This window comes from Cololabis saira, chromosome 14 (assembly GCF_033807715.1).
Source record: "Cololabis saira isolate AMF1-May2022 chromosome 14, fColSai1.1, whole genome shotgun sequence".
Lineage (NCBI taxonomy): Eukaryota > Metazoa > Chordata > Actinopteri > Beloniformes > Belonidae > Cololabis > Cololabis saira.
Genome location: NC_084600.1, coordinates 10,131,286 through 10,146,343, shown reverse-complemented (window position 1 = coordinate 10,146,343; position 15,058 = coordinate 10,131,286). Strand labels below are relative to the sequence as shown.

Genomic DNA, 15,058 nt, shown 5'->3' with positions numbered 1-15,058 from the left:
GACTAGGACCTGCCATTTTTCCAGCACTTGGGGAACAGTTAGGGGGTTAAGGGCACTGCTCAGGGGCCCATAGTGATTCAGGGGTTTATTTCTAATGCGTTAAATAATGAATTTGAGACATAGCTAAATGTTGAACAAAATACGAGTTTTATAGGCTAAATTGCATTCAGCATCTAGCTTTCAGATCTGCAAGATCCGCTTCTCTGCGGTTTTGCTGACCCGCCTCCTCCTGGTCGTGTGCATTATACCGTTGATAAATCAATTTGTAGCTCGGTTGATTATCCTATAGGTGTTACGATATTTGCATTTGTGTAGTGTTACCTGTCATAAACAAGGTATGACTTATTACGAGGCGCGTTTGTGCCGTGGTGTTAGTGATATGACACTTTTTGCAAAGTTTTTGCAAAATAGCCTACTGTATGTAACATCACAATCAGTCCGAAGCTGTTTAACTTGCTTCACACGGTATACATTTTTACCAACTGAAATAACATATTTGATCACTTTTTTGTGTTATGTAGATGCATCGCTCCATTTTTCCATCGAGTGAGGGCTATAAAGTGGAGCGCTGCACAGTTTGTTGCAAGCTTTTTCATTGCCCCCTTTGCCCAAAATATAAACCCAGCCAAAGAGGAAGGCTCCATAAACATCTGGATGTACATTTCAAAAATGCCATCACATTCAAAGGTATGTGTATGTGAATGTGTCTGTGTTTTCATGTGCTCATATATCCTTTTAATCATTGTCAAATTTAACCTTTTGTTGACTTCCTCCTAGACCAAAAGATCTGCAAATGCAGTTTAAACTGCAGAAGCACCTCACATTTCCATTGTCTCATTTGTGATAAAACCATCATAAGAAGAACGGACATGGAGAAACATCTGGAGACTTGTCAAATTTTGAACACATCTGCTGCACCCAACCCCCTCCTTCTTCCACCATCCACTCTTCCACAAGATGTTCCCTGTGCCCCACCTACCACCTCCTCCGCTGCCCAGCCTACCACCTCCTCCGCTGCCCAGCCTACCACCTCCTCCGCTGCCCAGCCTACCACCTCCTACTCTATCCAGCACACTACAAGTTATAAGAAGGCAAAATGTTCTCATTGCGGCCTAATCTGCCTTGCAAAAAATTTGAACAATCACATTCACAGGAAACACAGAAAGAAAAAAACCTGTGACAGTGTGTTGAGGGCTATCTGTGTGGATGCAACAAATGTGATATCTGCTGTACAAAAAGCATCCCATGGATTTTCAGTGCCTATTCATGTGCAAAAAAAAACCTGGGGCCACCTGCATAAGGTGCAGTGTGTCAAGGTTTGACATTCCCCCCAGCTTTCAGTTTCTGTCTTGCCCCGCCTGTATCCCATCTGCCCTGATTGTGTCTGCACCTGTGTCTCGTCATGTCTCGTTATCCCCTGTGTATATCTGGTCTTGTCATTCCCTTGTTCCCTGTCGGACCGTACTGTTTGTTCCCTCTATGTCTCTGGTTATTTTGGATTCCTGTTTTTGTTCCGTTTCTTGATCCTGCTCAGCAGCGCTTTTGATTTTGTGGAATAAATCTGTTTTTTTGCCAACTCCTGCCTCCTGCTCTCCTGCGTTTGGGTCCACACCTTACCCCCAGACATGACACAGTGTGAACTTGAAGAATGCAGGCAGTATCACTTAATGGCACTGAGGAGTGGGTTAACTTTTAGCCAGTGTGAGCACATCCGCTTACTGGAATATTGCAGAGAAATAGCCACAGAGGAATGACTAAAGGAGGAGACCCTGGAGGAAATGGTTAACTTGAAATTCTTTGGTGAGGCAAAAAAGGCAACCTGCAAAAAAAAGAAAAAGGTCTGTTCCTGACCTAAATTACTGACACACAGTATAGTTTACATGTAACCTAACCATGATCTAGACAACTATGTGATGCTATGTTAATGTCTTAACTTATAGAAACCTTTCTCAATCGATATTTCCTGGAGTGTGGCACGAGACCACTGGATTGGAAATACAGGTAACAGCATATACCACATGTAATCTCCATTTAACACCATTTCAAATCATCGACTGACTTCTATTCTGTCATGTTTTAAAGAGCAGACGTTTGAGCACATTCTAAAAGTATTTGACACACAGTTTGAAACACGTTTCACAGACCTTCGAAACACAGTTAGTAAGTTTCAGGTCCTAAATGAAAAGCACTTTTTTGATAAGAATTCCATCCAGAGGATCAATGAATTGGCAGAATTTTATTCAGAGGATCTGGATGCAGAATGTGTTGAGAATGAATATTCCTCGTTCAGAGACGTGTACAAACAACTGTTCCCTAGCCCTGATGGAGCAGGGTTTACTACAGCAGAGATTCTGCCCTTTCTAATTGCAAATGACTTGCATGAAGCGTATCCTAACGTTGCAACGTTATATCGTATATTTCTCACTATTCCTACAAGCAGCGCACAGGCTGAGTGCACCTTCAGTCGCCTTAAGCTCATTAAAACCTATCTGCGCTCAACAATGACTGAGAGTCGTCTCTCAGATCTCGCAATGCTTTATGTTGAGAGAGAGGTTACTGCGTCCATTACTTTGGATAATGCTATTGAAACATTTGCCAGGATGAAGAAAAGAAAAACTAAGTTCTGAATTGTTTTTCTTCTGAGAGCAATGCTCAAATATTGGCAGTTGGCATAAAATATGCATCTTCTCCTTTTCTCCAATAGCCCTTTTTGATACTGCACTTTAATGTTCATCAATAAGTATCTTATTTTTGGCATCCACATTTATTATTGTTGGGATTGTAATGGCACCTTAAGTTGTTTTATTGTAATTTTATTAAGTATGTCTTTGTATTGGGACTGAGTTGGGAATGTTTAATGTGAATTTTATTTATATGCTGCTATGTTGGTCAGTCATGTGTTTTTTCTTATTTATTGTATTTATTTATTTTGCCATTTTGTATAAATACCAGTCTGAGATGGATGTTTGTTTAGCCCTATATGATGCAGTGAGTTGGAACTTGGAGGTCATTGGTATTTTGCTGAATGCAGCAATAAAATGAGGAGGATAATAATTATAATTGTTGTCATGACACTTTCTTTGGCTTTCTCGTTTCTCATTCAGTTTTTACTCCTTATATTGTCTAAAATTGAATAGGGGAATACACAGAGCTTTGCCCTGTTGCACTATTCACCACCCTGCAGTTATTATTATCCTGTGCTATGCATTCATCTGCTGATCTGGAATGGTCTTTTTTGTTATAATCATTGAAGCTGCTTGTGGCTGTCAATCTGTTTTTAAACGACTTAAAGTCATGCAAAGTTAACCAATCCGACCCGTAAGATCCCAAAAATTTTGCACGTGCGCGCGCACGCAGTTTAGGCCTCCACTATGCGGGGGGCGCTTTGGGCTCAGAACCCATAAGGGATTACACCTGGCGACGCCCCTGCTGTCATCATAGGGTTTTCCGACACAGCCATATGGACACGACTGTGGGATCTTCATGTTGATGGTAGGAGATGTTAGTAGTCTTATTTAATTCTATGTGCTTTAAAGCTATTGATATGGAATTGCTTCTTTTTTTTCTCCATAGTATGCCCTCTACTCTGTTCTGGATGCCCCTTATGATTTCACCGTGGTAAGTTGACTTGCATATTCAAAATAAAATGTAAACATCTACTCTGTCCAACTGTGCAAAAAAATTCTTTTCAGGTGGACATGCCAGCTTTGCGAAAGTGGTGGTGTGTTAGGCTCCTCGAAAATTTGGAACTTGGAAGGTAAGAGCACAAAAAATTGACATTTAATTGTGTTGAAAATATTAACAGCACATTTATGAGCATATTTGTTTTTCTTTTTATTTGAGCTATGGCAAAGTGTTTGCCCACTGGACAGACATTGCAAAGGGTGTGCTGCAAGATGAGGTGCCACCAGTGTATCATTTAAAAAAAAAAGGAGAATGGATGACATCACTGAGGTCAGTGATTTCTCACCCATTGGAAGAAGGGCTCATGTTATACTAGTCAAAGTATTAGAGAAAGCTGGAATGAACAATGTTGGGTGTGCATATTCATCAGTATTTTGATGCATCAACATGTTGTCCTTACAACGCCAGCCATGGTCATTGCATTATTTTGAATATTGAATAAAAAGATTTGTGTGTTCCTCACCCTCACCTCCCACCCCACCTTCACCTCCCACCCCACACACCTTTTAGACAGAGGAGCAGCCACAACCTGATTCAAAGCGTCAGCAATCTGAGAGCGAGCAATCTTGCACTGAAAGAGCTGTCGAGATGCCAGTGGATGTGGTATGCATGATTCTCTGTTTTAAACTAAGTTATTCTTTGCAAAAAGTTCTATTTGAAGTCTAATTTTTCTAATTTATATGCACTGTTATTTCCATGAGAATAACAGTTTGTACAGCAGTTTTGCTATAGCAAGACTACTTTTTTTTTTTTGCTTTTTTTTTCTTTCTATCTTTTTCATAGGATGAAGTGGCGGCCAGGATACTCCACCACTGCAAAAAGGCAGCAGAGTGGGTTGAAACCAACCAAAATTGGTTTTCAGGGGTGGTGGAGTTTCCAAGTGTCCTCACCATGGGAGAGGAACAAGTGGAAGAGGTTCTGGGGCAGTACCGAAGGCTTTGGGATGATGCAGAATTTGGCCAGCTTGATGAACGGGAGAAAGAAGACATCCTGGACAATTTCAAATTTAAATTCGAAAGTGTTGAAGACATGTGGGTATTTTGTGGGGAGATTGTTGATAACAGAGGATACTCAACCTACACCAAAGCTCAAGTGAAGGAGTAGGGTAATAGGTTGGGTTGTGTAATAAAAAGCTGAATAGAACCAAGTGATTTTGTGTGTTTTTTTTTAAATTTGTGTACTTTTATCTGTTTTCCTTATTGCATTAAATATATTATATATTTATATAGTATATTATATATGTATTTATTTGCTTTTGTTATACAATGAAGATCACAGGTGAGTTATTGCATTTCAATAGACTGTAGTTTTATCTTTTCCTGTCCTCCCTAAATGTTGACAATTTTGTATTTAAGCATAGATAACAACCTAATTGGTGGCCTCTTAAGATCTTAATGTAATTGGAGAAAAAAGTCGAATTATTTAATTTAATACAATAGAAATGGAAGAAAAAATAAAGCATTTACCTTACATGTTATGCATGAGTTTTTAAGTCTCTGAACAAATGTACATTGATGTGTTCATGTAGGCGTAGTACTCTTCAGAGGGACTCCAGGTATCTGTGTCTTTATCCTGTGCCATATGAATACATGTCTTTCTTATGTTAAAGGTTTGGTTTTTCTTAGGTTAAAAGTTTATAAATTGATGCAGCATGTTAAAGATTTATTTGAAATTTCTTCTGTGCACTTGGAGTTTATCCCATTAACATTAATATGTTGCTGGTGTAATCATGGTAAATGCCACAAATAAAGGATTGACAACATCAAAAGTGTTACATATATTTAAGAAACAAATAGATTTTCACGTTACAAAATTGATTAAATATGAAGGCGCAAAGTTTTCTCTTACAAAATCGATAACTCTTATTTTGAAATTTGTTGCGCGCACTTCCGGTCCCAACCGACCTCACGCTGGAGGTGGTTTTATTTTGAAGTTTGTTGCGCGCACTTCCGGTCCAAAACGGCCTCACGCTGGAGGTAAGCCCATGGATGTAATAAACATGAATACGGTATGTATATATGAAGTAAAGGGGATTTATACCCATCTCCATATTGTCATACCTGCCAACATTGGGCTGTGAAAAAGAGGGAGATTTTCTGGGGTAGCGGTTGGAATGCTCCACTCACAACATCCCCGCCCTGATATAAACAAGGCGACTTTTAATGAGCTTTAAATCCATAGCTACAATGAAATGTGCTAAAATGTACCTCCCAAAATGATTCTACAGCCTTCTTGGAGCCAAATAAGTTTAGTATTAATAACAATAAAATACAATATTTGTAGAATTTTCCAGGTTCCCTTTGTCACCCAAGGACCTGTTGTAATTGTAGGTGTCAGACTTTGCAGCTTCAATCATTTTCTTGGAGGAACATACTTGTGGCCAGGGCTGGTATGGTTAATCTAGCAAGAAAGGAGTGCGCAAAGAGTAGAATTATCCATACTCATTGTGTTTTCTGTGAGGATCTTTTTCACCATGCTGAATGAGCTCTCTGAGCTTGCATTGCTGTGAGGGATGCGGAGTATTGCCTTCATCAGTGATGCCAGATTTGTAAAGCTCTCCTCTTTCCCTAGAAGAACCAGAACCTTCAACTCTCTCTTCCTGTGGGAGATCCTTGCTTGCTATGACTTGATACTCCACCAACTCTTCCCTAGGCTTTTTTTCAAAGCATTTTCTCAAACAAAACAAATTTTCAAATTTTCAAATAACAAAATAACATATTTTAACCATTTTCCAAACAATAAAATAACAGAAAAAATCTGAAAAATGGTTCAAATATGTTATTTTGTAACTTGAAAATTTTAAAATATGTTTATGTAATGCTTTGCTGATGAGAGAATATGTTTCTCTATTTTTCTTGTTTTTGTGAGGGGGGATATATATTGTTTTTCAGCACTACCTTGTTCTCTATAGTTGATATAACATGAATTACTGTGGGATCGATAAAGTTCTTATTTTTGCCATCTGAGAAAATTAAACATATTATATTTGGTGCCTAACTGTTTCCCAAGTATATTAGTGCGTGTGTGAATGAATAAATGAGACGTAAAACGTAAATTTCTTTGTAGAAAGGCGCTTTATGAAAATAAGTCCATTCACTTGTATTAGTTTACAGCGCAGTCTTGCCACATCCAATATGGCGGCAACGTTGACGTATTGGCAGCTCCATGGGGCGGAGCTTGGACGTAGGCAGTGCTTTTGGGTTGGGTTGCCAGGTTTGTCAGGAACCCGTTAATATAATACATCCATGCAGGAACCCCGACACGTGAAACACCATTGACTCATTTCACTTTAAAATCGGGAGATAAGCGGGAGAAATTACAAATCGGGAGCAGGGCGGGAGAAATGGTTGAAAATCGGGAGACTCCCGCTTAAATCGGGAGTGTTGGCAGGTATGCAATTATCGTATGAAATTGATGAATTCGTTTTTTAGGTTTGTGATCTCAGGCCGTGCACAAGACCAGTTCTTTTTTCGGTTCGAAATATTAGCTCATTTTAAATTTACCATAATATTACATATATTATATTTTCCAAAATATGAAGCAATGGGCCTGTCTTAGGTACATTATTTTTTTTTTTTATCCACTTCGAATAATCAGTACCATAGACATCATATATATAGCCAGGCACATTAGTGAAACGATCGTTCACTTTGTGAGACAAGCGCCAAATTTTGCACAAAGTATGTTCCAGGTCTACTTCTTCAAAAAAGCCCGTTAGCCACGCAAAAAAAACAATATGGCTGCCATTTTCCAAAATGGCTGCCACAAAAGCCGTTTTTATATGTTTTTTGACCTGGAATGTAATTGGAAAATCCCATTTTGAGTATTTTGACATGAGACTATAATCTTGGGACCCCCCACCCCCTCCCCCATTAGCCATGCAAATAAAACAACAATATGGCTGCCATTTTCCAAAATGGCTGCAGGCAAAAGACAGTTTGTAGAGAGTTTGTGAGAACGGAGAGCTCATTCAGATAATATTTACACAAGGTACCGGTACCTTTGTCTTAACACGTCAAAGAAATATGACTAGATTTGAACACGCACGCACGCACGCACGCACGCACGCACGCACGCACGCACGCACGCACGCACGCACGCACGCACACACACACGTAACATTGATGCTCTCAGATCTTAATTAGCAATTACTTCATGCAAGGTTTTTAATAAATATGTGTGACGCGTTTAAAAAGCTTACGTTAAAGCTATTGGCAGCTACTGTAAGATAACCTCACAAACTCCTAGAAACCGCTATTATAAACACATTAAGAGTATATAGTTAAAGTCGACGCAAAGAAAAAGAATAAAGTAGCTGGTCAGACACCAAAATGTTGGGCTAACGTCACCTACCTCACATTTATTTGCCAACTCGCTGTTTTCTTGTGTCCAGCAGTCCAATAAAGAGGAAGGTTGACACATCTTAAAACTTTACATCGTCGTTTCGTTGCCGCTTCTTTGACTTTCCCTCGTTTATCCAATATGAGCCGACAACCACACAGGAAGTAAACATTAAGGCTGATTTATGGTTCCGCGTTGCACCGGCGCAGAGCCTATGCCGTTGGGTACGCGGCGACGCGCAAGGTAGAGTGCACGTCGGCGCGTAACTTACGCCGTAGGCTACGGCGTGGGCTCTGCGCCGATTTAATGCGGAACCATAATTCAGACTTTAGACGACAACAGTGGGGCTCTGCTGCCCCCTGTGGACAGCACCGCAAATAGCACCTGCAGTCTGTTAACTGTCCAGCAGGTGGTGCTGGAGGAGAATCAAGTTTAGATGCTTTTCTAGAAACTTCAGTAACTGGATTTGTAAGAGCCCTAAAACTATTAAGAGTTTAGACTATCTGCCTTTGGCCGGAAACTTTTAAATATACAGACATTAATACTGGCTTGGTGTATTCCTGTTTTTTTTCTTTCCAATAGGATGGTTTTCCATCACTAAAGAATATCACCAGCCTTTGTCATATGCTACTGAAATTTCTTGCATACATATGGACACACACAAACTGACACACACAAACACACAAACACACACACATCTATATTTAAAAGAAGTAACAGTCCAAGGCCTTAATTGTATTATAGCTGAGTCATCCACTGCCAGGACACCCATTTTTCGACATTTTTCTCTCCCCCAAGGTGACTCTCACTTCTTGCATTCAGTTCCACTTTCCTCCCACATCCCTGTGCCTTTATTGTCATCTCTTCAACAATTCATCATCCTGTTTTCTAATATGTGCAGTCTTTCTCGTGTGTATTCACTGCAGCCTCCTAGCTCTTATTGTCTCAAATAACTACACAGCTTAAATAAAACCACCATGGGAACCAGGGAGTCTCCTGGCAGCCACCGCTATACAGCAAATATTCCCTGCACCATGCGGATGCAAGGTTATGCATACACAAGACATAACCCTCCTGGGACAGGTGTTACTATTTTGTGTCATTTTCTTCTGCATCGATCGTTATTGTTTTACAGTTCTTCACCTGTCTCACTCAGCTGCTGTCTTTCCATCCATCCCGTCAAGGTCAGGATTGTTGAAAATAGTCCCCTTCCTCTCATTCCAAATGTTCAAAACTGTATTCATGCATGTGTGTCACAGCACGTAAATGCACAAAAGAACGTCAACACTTGTACTGTCATGGTCTCAAAGACTGATACTGTGGTAAATGACCTGCTCATAAGTGAAGGTCTTAAGCATTTTCTACATATCTATTTCAAATATCACAACTATACTCTTTTAAAAGGGCACTAAGGTGCAGTGAACATACAATCACAGTTGACACGTTTTATCTATTCTGTATTATCCTCATTAATAAAACATTCAGGTCAGAGAAGGAGCGAATGTGTTATGTGCTATTTTGATCCTTTATATCCTTCACCCCCCTGGATGTGTGAAATATGGTGAGATGCAGTGTAATCTGGTGTGTTTATTTGTTAAAACGTAATTAAATTAACTTGTTTAGTGGATGAAATCTTATAGCAATGAAGAATGGCTGATAAAGAGAAATAAGTTTATGCTGATTTTTCCGTTCTTCAGCATGTATTTCAAGGGAATGTTGTATACACAAATTCCCTGTACTCTAAGGTATGCACAGTAAACTCACTCACCCTGAGTTTGAGTAATCAATAGGTGCTGTACATGCTCTTCAGAGCAGAATCTCTTTTTTGAGCAGACATCCCTTTACATCAGCAGAGACAGTTTCTTCCGTTAATGCTGTATCATTGTAGCACAAGTCACACCCTGATCTACATATGCACCTTAAAGTTGCTGTTAATACTGCAGCTGTTTTTTTTTTTTTTTTAATGTATTTTCATTTCTATGATGGGGGTGGGTCTCCCAGGTTTTGCCTGCATCCTAAATGTCAATCTAATTCCTATTCAGCATCAAAACAGAGAAAACAGTAGATGGAAAGTTCCTCTTTTAAAATAACTGGGCGAACCAAACCTTTCTTGTGTATATATGCATGTGTCTATTTGTGGGTAAGCTGTGTGTAGTAAAAGTGGGAATTGAAAATGGCCCAGTAGTTGAGGTGATCCCTGGAGAAATGATCTGCAAACTCACACTGCCGCAATGAAGCTACAGACGGCATCAGCAGAATACTCCCAACACTCACACTGCATAAGGATCCATAGCTTGTGCAAAATATGTCTAAATATTTTTTTTTCGAAGTCATCCCAGTGCAGTGAATCATAATCAGTTTTAGGAAACCTAAAATTATTCACATCATTATAATCTTTCAAAGCATATGTGCTTTGCTCAGGTGTTTTTGAAAACATGTAGGCCTATACTTCATGTTATTTATATTTGACGTATCAATAATTGTATCTCATGTACACTTTGGATCATCTCGACACCCAGAGTGAATGCAACTATTCCTGCGCAGGCAGTACTTTTCAGAAGAGGAAAAAAAAATGTCTCTTTAAGACGAGTGCGTCCTTGTGCTGACTAGAGAGTTTCCCTCCCTCCTATAAAAGCTGGGCGCTCTCCCTCCTTCTGCAGTCACTTGTCCTCCGGCTCCAGCCAAGATGAGTTACACCGTTGACTGCCACTTCACGGGCCCGAGCTCGTACCGCAAGACTCGGCCCGCATCCGTCTCCTCCAGCGGCTTCCACTCCCAGCGCCGCCGCCTCGCCTACAGCCAGCCCTCTGTCTCCATCGTCAGCCTGGACGCTTTCAACGGCGACATGACGCGGAGGAGCGAGAAAGAAGTCCTGCAGGCTCTGAACGACCGCTTCGCCGGTTACATCGACAAGGTGCGCAACCTGGAGATGCACAACCGCAACCTGGAGGCGGAGGCTGCGGCGCTGCGGCAGAGCCAGGCCGGCCGCACGGCCGTCGGAGAGCACTACGAGCGTGAGTTGAGCGACCTGAGGGGCGTCCTGCAGCAGCTGACCGGGGACAAAGCCCGTACGCTCGTCGAGCACGAACACCTGGAAGAAGACATCCAGCACTTGCGCGGCAGGCTGGAGGATGAGACGAGAAACCGGGAAGAGTTGGAGGCTGCCGCTCGGGCCATGAAAAAGTACATGGAGGACTGCCAGCTGGCGCGTCTCGAGCTGGACAAGAAGTTCCGTGCCCTGGAGGAGGAATCCGATTTTCTCAAGAGAAACCACGAGGAAGAGGTGGCAGAGCTCATGGCGCAGATCCAGGGCGCACAGGTGAATTTCGACATGAGAGACATGGTCAAAGCCGATGTCACCGGCGCACTGCGAGAGATACGCTCGCAGCTGGACAGTCACGCCTCAAAGAACGCGACCCACGCAGAGGAATGGTTCCAGGTGCGTATGGAGCGTCTATCCGAAACTGCTAAGACGAACCAGGATGCAATCCGTGGGAGCCAGGAGGAGATTGCAGAATACCGCCGTCAGCTCCAGAGCCGCACCATTGAGCTGGAGACTCTTCGAGGAACCAAGGACTCACTAGAGAGGCAGCGAATGGAGAGTGAAGATAGGCACCAGGATGACCTTAACTCACTACAGGAAACCATCAACCAGCTTGACAATGAGCTGAAATCCACCAAATGGGAGATGGCCAGCTACCTGAGAGACTATCAGGAGCTGCTGAATGTGAAGATGGCCCTGGATATTGAGATTGCTGCTTACAGAACGTTACTGGAGGGAGAGGAAAATCATTTTTTGTCAGGTGGCCCCCCATTATCCTTCCTGGAGAGCAGAATCTCCGGACATGTCAAAGTCAAAGCCGAAGAGATCTCTGATACAGTAATCGTGGAGGAACAGACCGATGAGACACAGGTGACAGAGGAAGCAGATGAGGAGGAAGAGGAAGAAAACAAAGAAGAGGAAGAAGAGGAAGCTGAGGAAACCAAAGAGGAGGAGGAACAAGGTGAGGAAGAAGAAGACAAGGAGGAAGAAGAGGTAGAGGAAGAGAAGGATGAAGAAGAAGAAGAGGCTAAGGAGGAAGAGGCTAAGGAGGAAGAGCCTAAGGAGGAAGAGCAGGAGGAGAAAGGAGAAGAGGGAGAAGATGAAGAAAAGGATTCATCCACTCCTCCAAAATCCCCTCAACCCAAATCTCCTGCTGTCAAATCACCAGAATCTAAATCGCCACAAAAATCTCCAGAATCCAAATCACCAGCAGCCAAATCCCCAATGCCTAAATCACCTGCTAAATCTCCCACAGGAGATGAGTCAAAGTCCCCACCTACTAAATCACCTGCATCTAAATCTCCTCCCAAGAGCCCTGAGCCAAAGTCTCCAGAAAAAGAAACCAAGCCCATTCCTCCCAAAGACACCGTAAAAGAGGAGAAAAAAGAGGAGAAGCCACAGCCCGTCAAGGAAGAAAAGGAGAAAGAGCAGCCTGCAGAGAAGAAGCAGGAACCCAAGGAGAAAGAGCCGGAGAAGGCAGACAAACCCGACACAAAGGAAGATAGTAAAGTAGATGAAGATGAAGAAAAGGATTCATCCACTCCTCCAAAATCCCCTCAGCCCAAATCTCCTGCTGTCAAATCACCAGAATCTAAATCGCCACAAAAATCTCCAGAATCCAAATCACCAGCAGCCAAATCCCCAATGCCTAAATCACCTGCTAAATCTCCCACAGGAGATGAGTCAAAGTCCCCACCTACTAAATCACCTGCATCTAAATCTCCTCCCAAGAGCCCTGAGCCAAAGTCTCCAGAAAAAGAAACCAAGCCCATTCCTCCCAAAGACACCGTAAAAGAGGAGAAAAAAGAGGAGAAGCCACAGCCCATCAAGGAAGAAAAGGAGAAAGAGCAGCCTGCAGAGAAGAAGCAGGAACCCAAGGAGAAAGAGCCGGAGAAGGCAGACAAACCCGACACAAAGGAAGATGGTAAAGTAGATGAAGATGAAGAAAAGGATTCATCCACTCCTCCAAAATCCCCTCAGCCCAAATCTCCTGCTGTCAAATCACCAGAATCTAAATCGCCACAAAAATCTCCAGAATCCAAATCACCAGCAGCCAAATCCCCAATGCCTAAATCACCTGCTAAATCTCCCACAGGAGATGAGTCAAAGTCCCCACCTACTAAATCACCTGAATCTAAATCTCCTCCCAAGAGCCCTGAGCCAAAGTCTCCAGAAAAAGAAACCAAGCCCATTCCTCCCAAAGACACCGTAAAAGAGGAGAAAAAAGAGGAGAAGCCACAGCCCGTCAAGGAAGAAAAGGAGAAAGAGCGGCCTGCAGAGAAGAAGCAGGAACCCAAGGAGAAAGAGCCGGAGAAGGCAGACAAACCCGACACAAAGGAAGATAGTAAAGTAGATGAAAAATCAGAAAAGGAGGAAGTTTTGAAACCTGCCACTCCTAGCAAGCCCTCTGAGGACAAACCCGCCCCAAAGTCTGAGCCTAAAGAGAGTGCCCCCCCTGCTAAGGAGGAGAAGACTCCTGCTCCTAAACAAGAGAAGGCTGAACCTGAAGCAAAGGCAGCATCTAAATCAGAACCCGAGAGCAAGACTGAGGAGAAGAAGCCAGAGGAGAAGAAGCCCGAGGAGAAACCTGTCCCTAAAGTAGAGCCGGAGAAGACAGAGAGTAAGCAAGAAGAGAAGAAGCCAGAAGAAAAACCTGCATCTAAAGTAGAGCCAGAGAAGACAGAGAGCAAGAAAGAGGAGAAGAAACCAGAGGAAAAGCCTGTGCCCAAAGCAGAACCCGAGAAGACTGACAGCAAGAAAGAAGAAAAGACAGAGGACAAAAAGGAAACAAGTAAAGATGAAAGTAAAGAGGTGAAGGAGGAAAAAGTTGAGAAATCCTCTGGCGCTGAGTCAAAGGAGAGCAAGGATGAGAAGCCCAAAAAGTAAGACTTAAATGCTGTGTTTCAGTTATCGCAGAGAGGAGGAGATGCCAAAGAACTATGAACTATGACAGAAAGGTCAGGCAAAGGCATAAGAAGGTGGAGAGCAGAAGAAAAGATATGTACTAGAAGGACAATTTAATGTCCAAAGCAAAGCAGGTAACAGTATGTAAGCAATATTGATTTCTGCTGCAAATAATCCCCTGCTCCCTAATTATGGCCATTATGTATCCCTGAAGCTTAAGATGTATGACTGTAGTGAATGCAGAATGCTCTAAACTCTTTATCTGAATGTGACAACTGCCCTTAATGATAACAAGTGCATTTAAACAGAATCCTGATTTGGACAGCAGGGTCCTGTTGTGCCTGCAACGCCTTCGAGGGTAAAGATGTCATAACAATGCCAAGCTAAAGATTGTAACAGACACTGAACATAAAACACAATATTTAAGGAAATAGAAATGTCTATATTATATTTACAAATACATCCGTATGAAAGACTTGAATTTTGCTTGTTGTGCACCTTAATGCAGCTTCTCCTGACAGGTGAACTGTGGTATCTCACTCTTCCAGTCTGCGATGTTAGGATAATGATGACTTTGCTATGTATAAACTGCTGAGAATATGCAACATGAAACAGGAAATAAAGAGTGAAAAAATCAAACAAACTGTTTTAGCTTTCATAAGACAGCCATCTTGAAAAACGGCCGCCATCTTGGATTTTCAGGTGGCTAACGGGCTTTTCTGCATAAGTAGGTACTAGGCAATGTTCATGCAAAATTTGGTGCTTGTCTCAAAAAGTGAACAATTCTCCTAAAAACCTGACTTAAAGGAGCTGTATGTAAGAGCAATAATAAAACGAATCATAAAATGACCCCGATATGTCAACAGACATTTAAAAATCATGTTCATTTCAAATACTTATGTCACTGACAACAGCACTCAAGCCAGGATATTCCAGTTTAAAAAGAGGAGTTGCAGCCCTCAACTGATGTTTATGTTGTCATTTTTTGTTTTGGCCTGAAGCTCCACCCTCCACCTATCTCCCAATCATGAAGTCAGTATTGTTTCTGAAGCTCCACCCTCCACCTATCTCCCAATCACCAAGTCA

At 42.1% G+C, this 15,058-nt stretch overlaps 1 protein-coding gene across 1 annotated transcript; it reads left to right on the top strand.

Annotated features, from left to right (window-relative positions):
- Nucleotides 1–10,711: 10,711 nt before the first annotated feature.
- Nucleotides 10,712–14,607, top strand: LOC133459563 (neurofilament heavy polypeptide-like). Its single transcript, XM_061739629.1, has 3 exons — nt 10,712–12,181; nt 12,446–12,577; nt 12,629–14,607. The coding sequence occupies exons 1-3, from the start codon at nt 10,712–10,714 to the stop codon at nt 13,952–13,954; spliced, it is 2,928 nt and encodes a 975-aa protein (XP_061595613.1). The 3' UTR covers nt 13,955–14,607.
- The last annotated feature ends 451 nt before the right edge of the window (nt 14,608–15,058 follow it).